We start from the raw sequence: 16,667 nt of genomic DNA, 5'->3' as shown, positions 1-16,667 counted from the left end.
CACACAAAAACCTGCACATGGATTTTTATAGCAGCTTTATCCATAACTGCCAAAACTTGGAAGCAACCAAGATATCCTTCAGTAGGTAAATGGATAAATAAACTGTGGTACGTCCAGACAATGGAATACTATTCAGTGCTAAAAAGAAATGAGGTATCAAGCCATGGAAAGACATGAAGGAACCTTAAATGCATGTTAAGTGAAAGATGGCAATCTGACAAAGGCTACATACTGTATGATTCCAACTATATGGCTCTCTGGAAAAGGCATAGCTATGGACATAGTAATACGATCAGTGGTTGCCAGGAGTGGTGCGGGGGGGAGGAAAGATGACTAGGTGGAGCACCGAGGATTTTTAGGGAAGTGAATATACTCTGTATGATAATGTAACGATAACTGTATGTCATTATACATTTATCCAAACCCATCAAATGTACAACACCAAGAGTGAACTCTAAGGTAAGCTGTGGACTTCGGGTGATTATGATGTATCATTGTAGGTTCATTAGTTGTAACAAATGTGCCACTCTGGTGGGGGATGTTGATAATGGGAAATGCTGTTTGTGTGGAGGCAGGGAGTATATGGGGAATCTCTGTACTGTCCTCTCAATTTTACTGTGAACTTAAAACTGCTCTAAAAAAACAGTCTTAAAATTTTTTTGGAAAACCACTAAGTAAAAGTAAATAGATTGTTGCAAGTTTATTCTCATAGAGTGCTCAGAAAAAGAGCCTGAAAAATTAAGCCTGAAGTGGAGTACTCATTGCTTATATTTCTATAAGACAGAAAAGCATGGCAAAGCAGAAAAGTCCAGCTTCTAAACAAGAACTGTAGTCTCTTTGACAGAGCTCCAATCCAATTATGCCCTAGCCACTGATTTTTCTATCACCACTTCCCCCCCTTTGTTTCAGAGACAGCAACCATGACCTTCTGTTCATGTGGTGTAGGAAGAAATTGCTTCCCAGAAAGGCTTTTAGCCCACTGCATTTTACTAGATAAAGAGAAAACAAAAAGCCATTCGACTCTGACAAGCTGATTCCTGTCTACAGAGGAGCAAAATGCCTCCCTCAGGACTACAAGGTACAATATGTTCAAACCTTTAACCACCACTCTGCCATGAGCTACCACATATGTGCACACAACTCTCCTCTGAGCAGTCACATGCATAACTGAAAGTACAAGCCTCCATAAGGCCCTGTCTGGCTGTAGCTTCAAATGCATATAAGTAAAATAATGCTGAAATAAAGTCTCCCCTTCTCACTTTTGCAATTATTTAGGTAAAAATTAAAAGGGAAGAAAAGGAAAGGCTGAAGAGGGAATAGCTAAATTGTTGAACCTAACATGGTACCTTATAGAACATATTTAGACACCTAGACCCCTGAAAATTTTAGAGTAATTACTTCTATTGTTCCCTCCAAATACAGTCTAAGTGGACTACAGTCTCTTCCTTAATCCTAAGAAATGCCTGAAACTGAAGTATAATAAAACGACAAATGTCTGAAGTTATAAACATTAACACAGTGAAAAAAAATTAATGCACACAGATTGCCACTGTGTAAAAAAAATGATGCTAACTGAAGTGATAGATGTCTGTAATACTATCTGCCCACTCTGGTATTATACAGCTATCTCCACCCACACACCACAACAGATCTTTAAAATTACCTCAACAATCTTTTCACTTGAGTCAAATAACTTATGGTAGTGAAAGATTTTTTTGTTTTTGTTGCTATTGTTGTTTTGGTTAGTAAGCTTGAGAAGAGAGACACAAAAATGAGGTAACTGAGGCTAGCATTAAAATGTAGGGCCTTTTTCTTTTCATTTTTTAAAATAATCATCCATCCTATTAGGCTGTCACTGTCTACCTGATAACCTCTTCGGAGCCAAGTTTGTAGTTTCTGTTTGATAGGTTGCTGCCCTGAATCACCTTTTCTTTGTATTTACAGTTTTTCAGAAACTCCTGGCTGGACACACACACACACACACACACATACACAACTAACTGGCTTGTCAGAGGCATCCAACAAAATAAACAAATGAGATCTTTGGACATCCAGAGTAATCATTTTGATAGCTTGTGACCTTGTCCAATAAGGTATTCTTAGCTCTGAAGCCAAGAATTTGACTTCACGGTCAAAGGTAGGAAAGACAAGGCTCTAGTCAGATACTTCCTACAGCTGAACGCAGAGTTAGTTACACATAGTCCATGGTTATATACTGAATCATTATTAGAATCAAGAAGGAAATGTATATTTTCAGCAACTTTCCGGTAAAGGATAAAGACATTCAGACAAACATACAAAGAATCCCTTTACTAAAAATGTCAACTATAAGACTCTCCAGGGACAGTAATGGAGATTCCTCAAAAAACTAAAAATAGAACTACCATATGACCCAGCAATTCCACTACTGGGCATATACCCTGAGAAAACCATAATTCAAAAACAGTCATGTACCACAGTGTTCACTGTGGCTCTATTTACAATAGCCAAGACATGGAAGCAACCTAAGTGTCCATCAACACATGAATGGATAAAGAAGATGTGGCACATACATACAATGGAATATTACTCAGCCATAAAAAGAAACGAAACTGAGTTATTTGTAGTGAGGTGGATGGACCTAGAGACTGTCATACAGAGTGAAGTAAGTCAGAAAGAAAGACAAATACCGTATGCTAACACATATATATGGAATCTAAAAAAAAAAAAAAAATGGTTCTGAAGAACCTAGGGGCAGGACAGGAATAAAGACGCAGACATAGAGAATGGACTTGAGGACACAGGGAGGGGGAAGGGGAAGCTGGGACAAAGTGAGAGTGGCATGGACATATATACACTACCAAATGTAAAACAGATAGCTAGTGGGAATAGCATAGGGAGATCAGCTCGGTGTTTTGTGTCCACCTAGAGAGGTGGGATAGGTAGGGTGGGAGGGAGACGCGAGAGGGAGGAGATATGCGGATGTATGTATATGTATAGCCGATTCACTTTGTTATACAGCAGAAACTAACACACCATTGTAAAGCAATTATACTCCAATAAAGATGTTAAATAAATAAATAAATAAGACTCTCTGGGGGGCTTCCCTGGTGGCGCAGTGGTTAAGAACCTGCCTGCCAATGCAGGGGACATGGGTTCGATCCCTGGTCCAGGAAGGTCCCACATGCTGCAGAGCAACTAAGCCCGTGCACCACAACTACTGAGCCTGCACTCTAGAGCCCGCAAGCCACAACTACTGAGCCCGTGTGCTGCAATTACTGAAGCCCGCATGCCTAGAGCCCGTGCTCTGCAACAAGAGAAGTCACAATGAGAAGCCCGTGCACCACAACAAAGAGTAGCCCCCTCTGGCCGCAACTAGAGAAAGCCCACACGTAGCAATGAAGACCCAACGCAGCCAAAAACTAATTAATTAATTAATTTTAAAAAATACTCTCCGATCTCTTTTGATCCTTTATGTGTACTTCTACATGTTTTTCTCACAAATTATTTCACAAAAATATTTCCATGTATCTACTTAGCCATATATTTCCACTTCCAATCATAAATGAAACGTCCATCGTATCAACACACCACAGTTCGTAAGAGAAAAGGAAAGAGCAGATATATGAAAGTGCTATGAAGTCAAAGAAGGAAAGATTGTGAGATCTGAGTGGAGAAGAATTCTATTATTTAACAGTTAAGACCCTCCATGCAGTCATACTTCCAAAAAGTCAGAGAATAAACAAGTTATCAATCATTGGGCAGATCATGTATCTCACTACACTGGTAACATACTCCGAATCATACCCTAATTCCACCTTAGTCACATTTCCTCTTGTTAACAATCAGTATGGCAGCCACAATAACAAAAGCCCCACTGCTACATGGTACTACATAAAGCAAGACACCCAGATACCATCCTTTGCATTTGGGAGCTTACAGGCATAAAACTAAGAGGAGGAAGAAGGGAGTATGAGTGAGGAAGAAGGGAATATGAGTCAGGAAGTGACCCAGTCTAGAATTCAAAAAGATGACAGCACAGTGTTTCTTTGGGCCTATTAGTGGAGAATGCTGAAACTACGATTTTTAGGTCACGGTTTTCTAGCTCTGTCTACATTTCTGGTTGGTCAAGAATTAGTTTTCCTTCCCATTTTAAAATCATGCCCCTACTACTAAACAGTGGTTGTTAACCTCACAAAGAGTTAGATACATCTCAGCAGCATTCCCAGGTACATAAAAAACATTATAGATTAATAAGGCTGAGGCAGTTGCAGAGATGGCTCTTTGTTTTAGTAAGAATTCTTATCTTTTTGTACAGGCAGAGCTCAGCTGTCGATCCAGCTCTCTCTGGTATGGCAGCCAGACGACTACCTACATCAGTAACAAACTATAGCTAGGACTTACTTAAATGATTGCATTTGGAGCAGTGCAAAAAAGCACTACTTATTCTTTTTTTTTTTCTTTCCCTGTGCTAGATGTGCATATTTACATGTGTATGGAGAAGAATAAGGAAGCAATTTATCCTAGTAGAAGTGCTGGTCTGAAGTGTGCCTGGGTTTGTATTACAGCTCCATCACAAAGTATTGTATGACCTTGTACAAGTTATTTAACCTCTCTGAGCCTTAGTTTTCTTATTTGTAAAACGGAGATAATATTATATCCTCCCTCAGGATTTCTAGGGTTAAATAAAATAATATCTGTAAACTATTTCTGCACAGTATATAAGAGCTCAGTTAGCTTTAGTTATTGTTGCTGTTGCTGCTGTTATTATTATTAGACATTGATAAAGTTAAACAATTTTCTTTGTTTTTGTTCTCTCCCTTTCCCCCCATATGATCCCCATATAATTTTCCTATACATTATATAAACACAACATTTCCTCTAAGTTGTAGATGTATGTATGCACACATAAGATGTTGGCCTGCACTAACTGCTGTTAATCCTGAACATTATGCTATAGAGCCTACCCTAGGCTAGTGTTCATTTTTACCATAGAGTCAATTCAGTTCAACAAGTAAGGAAATTAAATTAGTGCTGAGGCCAAGACTGAAAGATTCTCATATGTAGTCAAATCTAAAAGATAAAGAGTCAGTATCTCTATGAAAAGAGATCTTAACCAATACCAGGGATTTAACATTCTAAGTAGATGGGAAACTTGAATCCCAGAACTAAAGAAATCAGGTCACTCCCTTTCCCCCATATTTTATCAGTCTAAAATTTCCATGGGAATTCCCTAGTGGTCCAGTGGTTAGGACTCCATGCTTTCACTGCCACGGGCGAGGGTTCAATCCCTGGTCGGGGAACTAACATCTCATAAGCCGCGCGGCACGGCCATAAAATAGTAATAATAAGTAAAATAAAATAAAATAAAATTTCCAAACCAGGACAAGGAGGAAATGTCTCTTTCTACCCTGTTAAGTTGTTTCTAGTGTTTACTGGTGCCCTTCTTAATTTATACTTCTCGGGAATTCCCTGATGGTCCAGTGTTTAGGACTCGGCGCTTTCACTGCAGGGGCCAAGGTTCAATCCCTGGTCAGGGAACTAAGATTCCATAAGCCGTGCAGTGTGTCCAAAAAAAAAAAAAAAAAGATTTATACTTCTCAACTAGCATCTAGCAGAAGGAAGTTGAGATACCCCAAACAAACCTAACAAGTAAATCTGTTTATCTTTGACATCCTCATAAGTTGTCATGTCTCTTTGGCTTAGGGGCCATTCTACCTTAGCCAGTTCTCATCTACTAACCCCTAAACCCAAATAAAAACTTCTATTCCTTTATGTAGCCAATATTACATCTGTGGTTAAACTAATTTATACTAAAGTGTGAAAGATAGCTCCCATACTTTTCTAATAACATTAACTTACATGAATCTTTAATTAATGTAGAAGTACATTATTTAAATGTACTTCAACAACATTATTTAAATGTACTTCAACAAAGGAAAAGGGATCACAGGCTTTACTTCCTCTCACCTTGCCCAGCCCTAATACCTTGACTCCCCAGAAACAGCCCATTCAGTGTTCATCCTGTCCTTGTTCCCAGTACCTAAAACCAGTAAAACTGTCTCCAGGCAAGCCAAATCCTTTAACATCAGAGAGACTCCCAGTAGAGAAAAAAGGCTGGCCACATAAATCTCCCTAGATTTGATTCTTGTACTTTTAGAGAGACCTCAGAGCTGTGACCTCACGTCTTAATTTTCTCTCCCCCATTCTCCAGCTATTCCCAATCACATGGTTATCTGCTCATGACTTTAAAAAAAATTAAAGAAATGCATGATTCTAACCATATGACATTCTGGAAAAGGCAAAACTATGAAGACAGTAAAAAGATCTGTGGTTACCAGGGGCTGAAGTGGGGTGGGGGATGCATAGGTGGAACAACGGGATTTTTAGGGCAGTGAAACTATTCTGTATGACATGGTAATGGAGGACACATGTTATACATTTGTCAAAACGCATAGAATGTACAACACAAAGAGTGAACCCTTATGTAAACTATGGACTTTAGTTAATAATAATGTATCAATATTAGCTCATCAGTTGTAACAAATCTACCACACTAATACAAGATGTGGCAGGCTGGAGGTACAACAAGGTAGGGGGTAGATGGGGAACTCTTGGACTTTCAATTCTGTAAATATAAAACTGCTCTAAAAAAATAAAGTCTATTAATCTTTTTTAATTAGAGGAAACACTGGTTAATAATGCCCACCAGGTACAATGGCTAATAAGAGCCAAGATAAGCAGTACAAGAGGAAAGCAAAAAGTAAAAAATTAAGACTATAAGCCTTGATCTCAGACTGGAGAGGACAATAATTAAGACAAGGAAAGAGACTTGAGGAAATGAGAGAAAGACAACTCTCGCAGCATTTTTATAGTGACTAGTGTGCAAAACACTAAAGCAAATGTTTTCTCCCTCAGAGAAAGAGAAGAGAAGCCAAGCTCATACGGGGCACTGAGATACTCAGCAGAAAAATCACCACCATTAAGCCTCTGGCATACTTACGAGTGTCACCCTGATGCCTCTCCCTGTGGCTAAGAAATCAGAGCTTGTCATTGTAACCAAGTCTGCAACCTGTGCTGGTGCCAATCTGTATAGTAGATTGAGGTATTTTTCAGAAAAATCAAGGGGTAATTGCCCAGTATCGAAAGAAGATCTGACCCTTGAGAGGAGAAAAGAGGCGTTCCTTTTGCCATTGGATGATCCTCTCTGGAATAACATAAATGGCTCTTAAGAGAGATTATATATCTGATAAGCAGAGCTGCAACTCTGACAGCCAATCTGCTGAATGCCGAACAGAGCACTCAGCTTTCTACAATGACTCAAAGGACAAGGTAAAGCTGCAGATTTATTCTGCTGACTTTCCTTGCAGAGCTACTCAAGTTTTTCAAAGGCAAAAAGGAAGAACTCTTTCCTTCCAACCCAGGGAATTGCAAATTCCACCTGGGATCTAAAGACAGAACTATGTTTGCTCCAAATCTGACATCATCGATGTGAACAAGAAGATTTAAAGCTGGAATGATGGCTGGCAATTTTAGTCTTTAGAGCAGAAGCTGGTTCAGCTCTTCAATCTGCCAGCAGAATCGGCAGCCACACGGGGCACATGGTGTGCCAGACTGGGAATGGGCTAATTTCACAAAATTCATTCTCATTCTCTCTGTACTTTCACATGACAATTGCAAATAGTCCAGATTCTTACCAAATCACAATCTTAGGTAGCATATTTCACTGCACAAAGAAATTTCAAAGTAAAAACACAAAGGCACCATTACAAAGAGATAAATCCCAAAGCTTCCATCTTTTCTCCATGATGCTTTCTTTCCTCCTTGAAATCCTTTCCTTAACCTGTTAATTTTATGAGAAGACGTAAAAAGCAAAATCTGTCTACAATAAACTATAAATAGCAGCATTTCTGCCTCACAATTTGTATGTCACTTCTTCAAGATGAGATTTTGAACGAGAAAAGCTTTCTATACCTCCGAACTCGAATATAACAGCCACATGCTATGATTTATAGGACAGTTCTTCTGTGGTTAAATAGATTCAACCATCAACAGACAAAAGAAAAACTAGGCTTGAGAGTTAAAAGATACCCAATTTGTTTAAAATCTTTTTTTATGTTATCTTATGATAAACAAAGACTAGGAAACACTAACATTTAGAGGGAGTCAGTTTTATTTTTATTTTTAAAAACATGCATTACTGTACTGAGCAAGTACCCTGGAATAGGTACTGGAGGAAGGGGATTAATAATAACAAAATATAGCACAGAAAATTATAAGCAGGCTAAACCAGAATAATATTTTTTCCCCAAAACAAAATACCCCTTTTTAGAAAAATGAAGGAAAAGAGGAAAAAAAAAAGTTTTGCTCTATAAATAATACTATCAAATGATCAATTACATGTCTTAAATTTTTAGACATAACCCAAAGTCTAAAATATAGCTAACTGAAATTTAGCTAAGTGTTTACTAACACTTGCAACTGTAACCCTTTTAAAGGGATTTACCGTTTAGTTATAAAGACAATTAAGACTGAAACCTGGCTCTGACCAAACTCCAGCTGAAGGTGCTTTTCTTGTATTATAAAGTCCAATTTAAAAGGGGCATTTTGTTTTATTTAAGTCACTAGCATATGGTTAAAAAACTTAAGTTTGCCCTGTTACATCCTTTGAGCAGAACATTTAAGTTCTCTTTCTTCTCCTATGAAAGAGCATCCAGAGAGCATCTCTTGCACCTTGTTCGTAATGCACAATTTATCGGCATTTCGTTTCCTTTCTAAATGGCCGGGAGGGAAGAAGAGCTCCATAGCCACTGTGTGTGGTTAGTAATGGCGCTTTTACTTGTCATTGTACAAAGCCTGTTAAATATTTACAACACAGCAATATCTAGTCCTAAACACCCAGTTGTGAGTTTGAATTTTTTTAGAAATAAATCTATGACAAGTTCTCCCCAGCAAAACGCCAGAAGACTCTCCTAACAGCTTCAAGAGACCCAGCGGGTCCAGAGAAGCAGTTATAGGCCATCTGGTGATTACTTATTATTATTTATACATCAGTGTAGATGTACACACAGATGTGTTATGAATCCACATACAGAGTAGGCCTTAACAAGGGCTTCAGACAAAACGCGACTGCTGAGCAAGTCAATCTGCATTAAAGAAACATGCTAACCAGACAGAGGGAGCACAGTGGCTGTGTTTCAATTTGCCGCATTAGCTGGAAGAGTTTTTGATAAAAGAACAAAGAATTCTATATAATAATGACAATATCTTGTAAGTTAACAACCTAGTTATATGTACATGGTTTTGCAGGGGTGGCAAAAGAGGGATTAATGAAGGACAGGCTCTCATATCCAGAAGGTGGTTTATAAACTCAGCAGTTTGTAAAAGAAGGGACTAGGAAAGAGGCCCTTCTCCTGACTTAGGATGAACTGAGATACAAAGACAGAGGATTTTTTTTTCTGTCAGGAATGTTCTGAGAACAGTTTCTGGGCTCCCATACCAAATATTAAGTCATATCCAAGGAAAACAAGAGTGAGTAACTGAAAATTTTCACCTTAATTTCTTGGGTATAGCTCCAATTAGGTTCATACGGCCTTTTTTTTTTTGGCAGACTGGAGCTTGGATGCTTTTAACCTACTATGCTCTTAGTAACGTAATAATAAATATAACACAAAAAACTAAAATAACCAACCACTTGTTTCTAAGAGTAAATGTCAAGAGTGCCAGATCTGACATTAAAAAAACTTGGGTTTAATTCCTTGCTCGTAACATGTCTACATTTTTTATCCCAGTCCCAGTTTTTTTCTTTACTATGCATAACAGTGGTCTACTGCTATTACAAGATTACATAAAACTGCAGCATACTTAAAGTGGACTGAAAGTTATTTCAAAATCAACATATTATTATTACAAAAAACAAGGTTAGCATTTGGCCTAATTGTGTATAAGGCAGTGTATCTTCAGCTGCCTGACAGCATGCAGGCACTCTTACCAGATGGGAACTGGATTAATTATTGAATGAAATATGAATTATTAAATAAAATTTTGAATTTTATTTATTTATTATTTTTTCTTCGGTACGCGGGCCTCTCACTGTTGTGGCCTCTCCCGTTGCGGAGCACAGGCTCCAGACGCGCAGGCTCAGCGGCCATGGCTCACAGGCCCAGCCGCTCCGCAGCATGTGGGATCTTCCTAGACCGGGGCACGAACCCGTGTCCCCTGCATCGGCAGGCGGACTCTCATCCACTGCGCCACCAGGGAAGCCCAAAAATTCGAATGTTTTTAAAACTCTTGGCAGGCGGTGAGAAAGAAAGGCTTATTTGTTTGCCTGAAATTGTTTTCACCTGTTGAAGCATGTAAAGCTAGCACATATCACAGCACATATCACCACAAGTGGTGTTTATGTACCAGAGCCATTTTTTCCTATGTTATTCTCCAATTCAAGATGCTCCCCTAACATAAAGAATTAGTAATCAACACCAGCCATTCTTCCTTGCTTTTCTTTTGTGCCAATGCCAGTTAATAGGAAAACTTGCCAAAGGGACAGAACTAACAATCCAGAGTCCCACAGTACCAGTAGAGCCTATTTCATGGGAGGGCTGGGATAACAGGAATAATCTCTATAGATTTGTGTTACATAGGCAATAAATTATACACCTTTGCAGCATGCCAGCATTTAACCAATCATAGAAGCTATTTGTTGCCTCATATATTACAAAGCAATAGAGATTTAAGGGATAATGTTCATGGAGGCAGAGGATACGAAGCAATAAACAGCACTGGAGGTTGGTTAAATGCCAAGTGAAGCCAGGACTACAGCACCATAAACATTATTCCTATTATATGACAAGATAAGGATGTAAAGAAGCTGCCCTCCATCCCACCACAACTAGGGCTCTACTGCTACCCTGGCCTTCGGAAGGGAAAGCAGGCTCCGGAGGTCTTTGAACTAGTTATACGTGTCGTGTCTCAGAAAGATATGAACAGAACATCAACCTGTACCTAAATGTTCTCTGGGAGAAGAAAAGATCTGGTAGTAGATATCCTCGGTGGGGGTGGGGTGGGGATAGAATAACAGCACCTCAGCATCACAATGGGTAGAGAAACAATCAAAGGATTTTTCCTTAAAAGGACAGAGTCGATACACAGTGGTTATGACAGAAACCTTTCTCAAAAATGGCTAATAATGGGATGATACTACCCATGAATAGTACCTTCTCAGAGGAAATGTGTTCCTGTTCTTAAGGAAATAGACATTCTAAGTAAGAAGCTTATACAACCAGCTTCTGCTCAAAGACTTGATGGTGGTAACCAGGACTACTTAAATCTGCATAATTCATACTGCAAACTAGCATCATGGGCCTGAAAGGGAGGTATAGGAATATGGAAATTGTTGACTCCTGGTAATAAAGATTGGACAAGGAATTCCCTGGCAGTCCAGTGGTTAGGACTTTGAGCTTCCACTGCAGGGGGCACGGGTTCGATCCCTGGCTGGGGAACTAAGATCCCACAGGCAGTACTGTGCGGCCAAAAAAAAAAAAAAGGTACAAATTTCCAAAAAAACATTTTAAGGGAATTCCCTGGTGGTCCAGTGGTTAGGACTCCATGCTGTCACTGCTGAGGGCCCGGGTTCAATCCCTGGTCACGGAACTAAAATCCCACAAGCCTGGAGGCATGGCCAAAAAAAAAAAAAAGACAAAAGGCATCCAAAAGGTAAGATATTGAACTGTATCCACATGAAGTAACAACTCAAATTCAAGATTACTGACACACAGTAATTTTTCCTGCTTCCACATGCAACAGAACTTTATAATCCACCTTCAAGTAAAAGTGCCCCCCAAGCATTAAAAACTTACAAGACTTCCTAGATTCAGCACCAAACTGTATTTCTAATATTTTAATAACACAGAGGCAAAGCTATTTTATAGTTACAATGTTTTTTAAATAGATGCTATCTTATAAACATTTCTGAAACCCATACAACTCAAATTCAACCAGCGCTTTGCCACAGGGTATCTGGGGCTCTGCTGCCTTAACACTAACCCATTCTCCAGAAGCAGCTCTATTAACTATTCCTGCTACCACATTCTGTAAAGAAATATTAGCAGGAATATTACTTTCCCTGAGTTCCTCTTCATGAGGGTGATGAGGCCTCAAGAGAAACAGAGACTCAACAGGAGAATAGGAATAAGTTAGCTCAAAAAACCCTATCACCTGTCTTTTCAGATAAGAATGCAAAGAACACAAACTTCAGCAGCCATCTTTTTTTAAAAAGTACATGTAGCATATTTAGAACTCAGCTGTGTCACATCAGACTTACTGTTGGGAAGTGGATCATGAACAGAATCCAAAAATAACAGCCATTAAAGACCTAGCAACCAAAACATGTTTACGTATCCATTGAAAGCCCGGTGGTTTTGATTATATGGTGCAGCGCATAATCCACTAGTCTATTTTAGGTGAATTTTCCTTTCACCTCCCCTTAATATTATGGCATAAGATGATTTCTGAATTTAAGGGTACACAGGGTAAAATCTGGGCAGAGAACAGATATTTAAATAATACAAGATTCCTACAGCTTTTGTTGGTTGGTTTTTTTATGGATCAGTCTCTTGAATTATAATTTGCTTTCATTCCTTCTTCCTCTAACTGGTAGAAGCCACTGATTTTTGAGACTTCTATGGCTGCTGAGTTCTAAACATGCCTTGCAAAAATGATCATGGTCCTTATTACCCCTCCTGGGACTTACATAGCCTTTTTATTATTCTACCATATCTGGAGTAATCAATGAATCAGTGACAACTGATTATAAATAGGCTTGAAGGCCTCAAAGTGGCTCCAGAATGAAACCATTTTCAAGGTAATAAGGAAGTTGGGACGACAGGCCAAGGGTAGTTCACTTTACCAAATTTATCTTCTCTGTCAGATTTTCACTATTTCATATAACATAAAGCAATCATAGTAAATATTGTAGAGATCCCACTCTAGAGTTATTTGTTACTAGATATTGGGAGAAACCTGAAAGGAGACTAAATATAACTAAAGAACTACAATCTCGGGACTTCCTTCATGGCGCAGTGGATAAGACTCCGTGTTCCCAACGCAGGGGGCCTGGGTTTAATCCCTGGTCAGGGAACTAGATCCCACATGCATGCCACAACTAAGAGTTCGCATGCCACAAGTAAGGAGCCCACCTGCAGCAACTAAGACCCAGTGCAACCAAATAAATAAATAAGCAAGTAAATAAATATTAAAAGAACTACAATCTCACCTGACCATAAAGTTTTGACAGGCAAAGCAGGTAAAAGGATGAATCATGCTACCTCAAAGCCTTAAGTTGTAGCTTTTTATCCTTTTTTCTATGAAACAGGTAACTTGAATCCAAAAGAAGGTAGCAATCTCCCTCAGTTCCACACTCACTGAGGGAAAAAAAAGCCTCAGGATCTATGCCAGAGGTTATAATGAATCCTAATGACCAAAATACCAACAAACAATTCAGAAATGGGAGGGAAAAGTAGGGGAAGGAAAAGGCTTATGGTAAACAGAACCCAACAATACAAGAAGGACCCAAAGTAAAAATCCCTGTTTTCCTACCTCTAGTCCAAAATAATGCAAAACAAAAACAAAGAAACAAACACAAAGCCCTTCTGGGATCTCACAAATCTCAGTGAAAACTACTTTTTTCTGATGAGATAGCCTGAAGAAACCCTACTGATATATTTTCTTTCTCAGAAAGCTTAAGAGATGCTTTTCCTATGTATTCCTTTATTTTTACCATCCATTTTTATTTATTTAACTCCTTGTCTGGGTAGTCGTAAGCATACAATACATAAGAGGGGCACTGAGCAGCTTAAACAATAAGTGAAGAAAAATAAATCTTTTCACCAAAAGTGCAGATTCTTTAAAGTAAGTGAGATAAGTAAAAAGGGTACCGCGTAACTATTATGGGAGTCACAGTAAGCACTATAATCAACAAATTCACACACAAAAATTTGGAGGAATCAGATTCAGGTATGTACTCCCATAAAGCTGTCTGAAAACAAATTTACTCTATTTTCCCAAGTGGCTTCTATTGTAAAAAAATATATATACACACATACACACATACACACACACACACACACACACACACACACAAACCACATGAGGAAAACATGCAGTCAACAAACAATACAGTTGAAAGCTTTGACAAGGAAGGAAATAAACTCTACAATGCTAAATACTTCAGAATTGGCTTTTTTAGTCTTTTATGAAATTTTCAGCATTTACTGGAATTTGGAGTCATCCTTCTGCCCATTCCTTGTCACCAACCCTATTTGTCTCTCAAATTCCAATTCTTAGGAATCTCTGGAACTTAACTCTCTTCTTTTTATACTTCTCTAAGTATTTACAATGTTTAATAGAACTAGTCTGCAATCTCACATACTACCAGTAAGTGTCACTGGACAGTCACATGACATATTCCTAACTGAAAAGAAATTCAACCCTTCAGGCTCCATAAAATCAACTGTTGAAGGCAAATAAAACTCTCTTGAATAAAACTTTCTTTGTATTCCTTTCTTCATCCTTTGTGGAACATGGCAGAATGGGAGGATCTAGGAATAAGTGTTAAGAAGGTACAAAATGAAAAAAAAAAAGGCAGTTTCAACAAAATTATTTAAAAAGTACATGATGAAAAATATTTGACACAATGTATACGCATACAAACAATAACATGGCAGCTAACACACAGAACAAGGCATTTAATGGTGTCAGACAGGGAAAATGGCTGAGAAAACTTGTAGCTGATACACTGCTGTGAGATCTCGGATTCTATGTTGGATTTGTCCTTCCTAGACAGGTATTTGCCTTAGCTGCTAACAATGATTTTCTTGATCAACAGTCAAAAGAAACTTTTTCTTATCTAGAAAATCCAAAATAGACTCTGGCAAATTGAGGTTCAAAATGAATGGGTGCATTTTCAGCTTCCTATCCAAATATGTTGAGCAGACTTTTACATCCATGAAGGTTGAAGAAAGGATATTTCTAAACTTGCTTTGTATTTAAATAAATAGCTTTAGAAAGGAGGCGAGAGCAACATGTATTCCTCAACACTGTGTGTTGCGAAACAAACACCAGCAGAATAACAATATGAAAGACAGCAAGGCAGATTTCATTACGGTAGAGTGTCTACATTTCCTCATAACTTGGATTTACACACTACAAATCCTCTGATCTGATTACCTCCAGTGATCACGTAAAACACTGGCTTTAAACTCTTTGCCTCAGTGATAAAACAGCCACTTTGATTCACAACGAGACATTCACAATAAAGTATATTGTAAACGTACCTGTCCACAGCCCGGGGCATTGCACACAAACGGTCTGTCGTCTCCCATATTTCATATAGCAGAGCGGAGCTGAGGAGGGGGAGGTAGGGGGAAAAGTTATGTTAAATACGTTGGAGTTAAAAAAAAAAAAAGTGCTTCAAAAATATCGAGCCTAGAAACAGGTGTTCCAAGAATGCCGTCTATCAAAGCTGTAAACACAGGCTACTTTGGGGAGACCCATTAGACAGGTGGCATATAATCTACTGTGCCTCGGTTGAAACTTTTAATTAGAAAAATTTAAACCTAAAGAGTCAAGGAATTTCAAGCCTTTTACTAGATTTTTCCCTCTTTCTGCTACAGTATATAACACACTTCTCCAGTATGCTGAATTACAACCAGTGCAGTTCCCTATGTCAATAAATCCACTGAACGCTCGATGCGGAAGCCATATTTCTGAACTAGAGAAGACCAAAATTTGTCATTTAATTAATTAAGGGATTATAGGAGAGGTGCTCCATTTTACAGGGCCATAATCTGGCTCCCTGGTGTATAAACAATGAGACTGTTGGCAAGGGCCGTTTATCCCAGATTATTGCCAAAGAAAACAAAGCACCCATCCTATTGGGCTACATGGGAAATGATTTTCATTAATAAAAAAATAAAAATAAAACCCTTCTCTCCCCACGGGGAGCCTCCTTCTCCCCCCACCAATCGTCGGTGGCAAATGGAGAAATATCGGTGCCCTTCCCCCCTGATTCTATTTATGGCTAGGTTTTTAAAAGCAGCAATAAAACAAATGTCGACTCTTTGGGGGTTTACTGGGTGAATATGTTCCGGCTGTTTGTGCTGCTCTCGGCCAGAGTTCTTGGGCTGCTCTGTTGCAGCCAACAGATGTGTGCTGCTGCAGGGGATAAAAGAAATGGCACTAAAAGGCATCACCATCCATCCTCTCCGTTTCTCTTTAGAATTTAACAGGGTTTATACTGTTGTTGTTTTTTAATTATTGAAGCTAAACTTTTGAAATGTCGATCAAAATTCTTTGTCAAAGAACAATAACTCCAAATGAATGTGTTGGGGAAATTTCTCATATCCCAACTAGGAATAAAAATAGAGGTGGAGATGGATAAGGATTAGAAATGCAAATCATAGTAAAAATATTCCTAAAAGATACAGAGTATTTTGAAAGAGTGAAAGAGAAAAAAGGGGGGGGTCACAAAAATAGTCTTTATAAAATAAACTCCTAAAGGACATTTTCAAACATCCTTCTACAAGACAGAAAGCTGTATGAAAGAATACGAGCAAGGGAAGATGAAAGAGGAAGAACTACAATTTGAATATGCGTAGAAACGACTTCAGAACTATAACCAAATTTCGAATTTT

The 16,667-nt window shown here is 38.6% G+C and overlaps 1 protein-coding gene across 9 annotated transcripts in view; it reads right to left on the bottom strand.

Moving 5' to 3' along the window:
• The window catches only part of LOC132529497 (cyclic AMP-dependent transcription factor ATF-7), a 94,652-nt gene that overhangs the window by 60,687 nt on the left and 17,298 nt on the right, over window positions 1-16,667 (bottom strand). For 8 of the 9 annotated variants that reach the window (XR_009543482.1, XR_009543483.1, XR_009543484.1 and 5 more), the window contains exon 2: window positions 15,309-15,377. Coding sequence is in view for 6 of the 9 variants with exons in the window: in XM_060166044.1 (XP_060022027.1) it covers window positions 15,309-15,356 (48 nt within the window). In the remaining 3 variants the exon portion in view is untranslated. Of the gene's footprint in view, window positions 1-15,308; window positions 15,378-16,667 lie in introns of those variants that run through there. The other variant, XM_060166049.1, reaches the window with a different exon arrangement.

The sequence above is a fragment of the Lagenorhynchus albirostris genome, chromosome 11 (assembly GCF_949774975.1).
Source record: "Lagenorhynchus albirostris chromosome 11, mLagAlb1.1, whole genome shotgun sequence".
Taxonomy (NCBI): Eukaryota; Metazoa; Chordata; class Mammalia; order Artiodactyla; family Delphinidae; genus Lagenorhynchus; species Lagenorhynchus albirostris.
This window is presented reverse-complemented; position numbering and strand designations above follow the sequence as displayed.